This window comes from Cyprinodon variegatus, unplaced genomic scaffold (assembly GCF_000732505.1).
Source record: "Cyprinodon variegatus isolate N-32 unplaced genomic scaffold, C_variegatus-1.0 Scaffold325, whole genome shotgun sequence".
Lineage (NCBI taxonomy): Eukaryota > Metazoa > Chordata > Actinopteri > Cyprinodontiformes > Cyprinodontidae > Cyprinodon > Cyprinodon variegatus.
In genome coordinates, this window is record NW_015150778.1 from 520853 (window position 1) to 524166 (window position 3314).

Sequence of the window (3314 nt, forward strand, 5' to 3'; positions counted from 1 at the left end):
AGAAGCAGGCGCCACTTGGTGATTTACCCAATCAGCTCCATGGATTGAACTGAATGTCCCTCCCTTTTGCAAACGCTTTCCACACGATGCTTTTCAGATAGATGCAGTGGATTTAGATTGAATTACACGTTTTAATCTGGCTTATGCCGGGTTAGTATCCATTTTTAGATTATCAGCTATGTTGAACGGCTTTAGAAATAAAATGGATTATTCTATCTCTAGGGAACAACAGGCAAAAATAATGAATCCAAAAACAGATTTATCAATTAAGATCTGCTAACGGAACGGCAAACTGAAATTTGCGTATTTTAATATGATGAAATTCAGAAGGAAAAGTCAGATTGTGTCCTTTTCTTACTGTCGTGTCCACTGCTTTGACTGCAGTCGAAGGTACATGGGTGGAAGTTTTATCCTGTGCCTTGAGCACCACACAGCCCTGGGGTCCCAAAGTGATGATGACCGCTGCGCAGCCTCGCCTCAGCAGCTCCTCGGCAGCGTGATGAGCGTCCTCCACATTATTCACTGTGCAGCCGGTCAGCAGCTCCGCCTGCGAGGAGGCAGACGGCAGAAATCTGTCAGCTTTCAGGTCACAGAGATACGATAGTCACAGGTTAGGAATGAAAACAAAGGGTCAGAAGGTGGGGGATACTGGGAGGATCAGAAAAATACTTGGTTAGGGAAATTCCCAGAGAATATGTAGGTTAGTGAAGCTTTATTTTCTGCCTTTTGTCATTAAAAAAAACACATTTAAATATATTACAGTTATGTAAACACATCTCTAATTAGTAGTAGCTGCTGTTATGAGTCAGCTTTTAATTACACGGTGGCTGTGGTCCGACAGACCAATGAAACACTCTGGTTTTAGGTTTTAGGAATCGAATTAACTCAAATTCTCCCAGAGGAATCTTTAAACTCAACGGGTCGCAGAGCGAATCAACATCCAGGAAGGATGAAACCTTTGAAACCTTTTAACTAACAGCTTCTGTTTGCTATTGTTTCCCCAACAAGCTGCTGTTTTCTGCAGGCTGACTGTTGTAGTTCTTACAAAAAAGCTAAATTAAATGCACAATCTTGTGTTCAGCATGTTTGTAATTTCCCTGCTGAGGTGAGAAGCACTGCAGCATAATTACTAATTATTGCTTCACTCTGCTGGATGCTGAATAGAAGGAAGCAGGAGCTTCATTTAGCTCTAATTATATTAATCATCCATTGCGAGTCAAGTTAACCCTGTTTGGAAGGTTGGATTTAACCCTTTAAAGCCAAAAACATGGCAGAAAATTCATTTTTTTGTTTTAGAGTTTTCATTGAACTTCCTGAGAAATTAGGGTTAAATTAGATCATTTATTTGCATCAATTTTGAACCATTGGGCACATCTCTATCATATTTAATGTGTTGGTTTTTTTTGTTCACGTATCTGATTTTGTGAATCTGGATTTTCAAGAACCAAAATATTGAACTCATGATGCAGAGGCCTCCGCAGCTCCCGTATCAGGTATGACACACCTGGCTTTAAAGGGTTAAAAAGGATCACAGCTGCAGAATTTTTAGTGTTAAAGTCTTTTAAGTTGCACCGAGAGACAAACAGAGAAATCCTCTTTCATATTTGTCCTTCTTTACCGCGACAGAACAACACAATGTTTTCTTTTACAAAATAAAAAGTAAGAGAAGCTTTCTAATTCACCCCCTTCAATAAATTATTTTACACTAATTTAAGTGAACTAATTAGTAAACAGAGGCTTCCTATAAAAAGGCAGAGCAAGCTTATTCAGAAAAAGCTGCTCTGGTCCAAATCATTTCCTCCATAAGCGTCAATACGGCTTCTACTCAGTGAGTCACGGTGATGGCAGCGCCATGCTGAGGGATGCCGTTACTCTGCTGGAACAGAGAGGATGGAAAGAAGGATGAGATAAAAACAGGACAAACTTGGAGTAGAAACAAAGGCTGCAAAAATAATTAAAGCTGAGCTCAAGGTTCACTTTTTATTTTTTTTATTTTAGAAATCCTCTCTTAACAGCCAAAGCTACCATGGGGTCATTTAGATTAAAGCATATCCAGCTAAAGTGGCCTAATCAAAGTCTAGATCTAAATCTATTATCAAATCTGAAAAAAAATAAAAAAATGTCCACAGAAACTCTCTGAAAAACTCACAGAGCTGCAAAACCTGCTGCTGTTTTTGCTCTGAAAGGTGAATCTGAGAAGTTCTGACACAGCGGAGGGAAATAAAGGTAGGAAACTTTTTTCTATTCTTTGTTCTAGCAATAAAAAAAAAATAAAAAAAAGAAGCACAAACGGATTCTGACATATTTTAATAATAATTTCACATCTTAATGAGGTTTTTTGGCTATGATGTAAAAACGTATAGAAAAAGGTACTATTGATAGTTTTGCAAAGCATGATATTATGCTTTGAAAAAATAAAATCAATATTACTAACCTGCAAAGTCAAATGAAAAGTGAGTCAAAGTTAAGCCGGAAATTTTAGCGCACAGTTAATGACGGCTGAGGAATCGCATCTGCTTCATTAGGGAGTCCCACCAAGGACAGGTCCTGTTTGACCTTTCACTGTTTGACCTTTCACTGTTTGACCTTTCACTGTTTGACCTTTCACCTGTTTGACCTTTCACTGTTTGACCTTTCACTGTTTGACCTTTCACTGTTTGACCTTTCACCTGTCGGTCCCAGCGCTGTTTGCAGAACCCAGAGAGAAAGATTCCCTCTCCAGGCTGCTTCTAATTGAACTCAATCAACACTTTAATGCAACAAATGAGCATATTTGCACAAACACTAACTGATTCTTTTTTTTTTCTCCTTTATATAAAATAATGACTGTAAATGCAAAATAGATTTACATAATATATGTTTTCTTCTCCCCTTTATTTCCCTTAAAGCATAGATGTTTATATGCAGTATGCTGTTAGTGCTAGTTTCCGAGGAAGGGCTCAAGGATCAAAGAGTGATTTGTACTTTGTCGTCTTTTCTTTCAGTGCTCCGTCTCCATGAGACACACCTGTGCACGGAGTGCGTCACCTGCAGCAGGGGATGGAAGTGTCAACAGGCAGCCGACACGTGAGTGGATCTTCCCCCGAACTGAGATCTGTCAGAGCGTCGGAGTGAGTGCTGATCTGGGACGGCTCAAAAATAAACTGGTGCTTTCAGAGCCTGCAGCCAACTCGAACGCCAAAGGAGAAAAAGAGCCGTTTTGTTAGTCATCAGCTTCACACCAGGGCAGGGAATCAATCTACCTCCCTCTGTGTTTAGAAATATGAGCAGAATTACCGCTCTCTCACTGTTCAGTCATCCCAGTGTGTGTGTGT

At 39.7% G+C, this 3314-nt stretch overlaps 1 protein-coding gene across 1 annotated transcript in view; it reads right to left on the bottom strand.

The window, feature by feature from the left end:
- rbks (ribokinase) overlaps positions 1-3314 on the bottom strand; it is a 45591-nt gene that overhangs the window by 13768 nt on the left and 28509 nt on the right. Inside the window, exon 8 of the mRNA XM_015384856.1 lies at positions 359-547. Within this exon, the coding sequence (XP_015240342.1) occupies positions 359-547 (189 nt within the window). The remainder of the gene's footprint in view (positions 1-358; positions 548-3314) is intronic.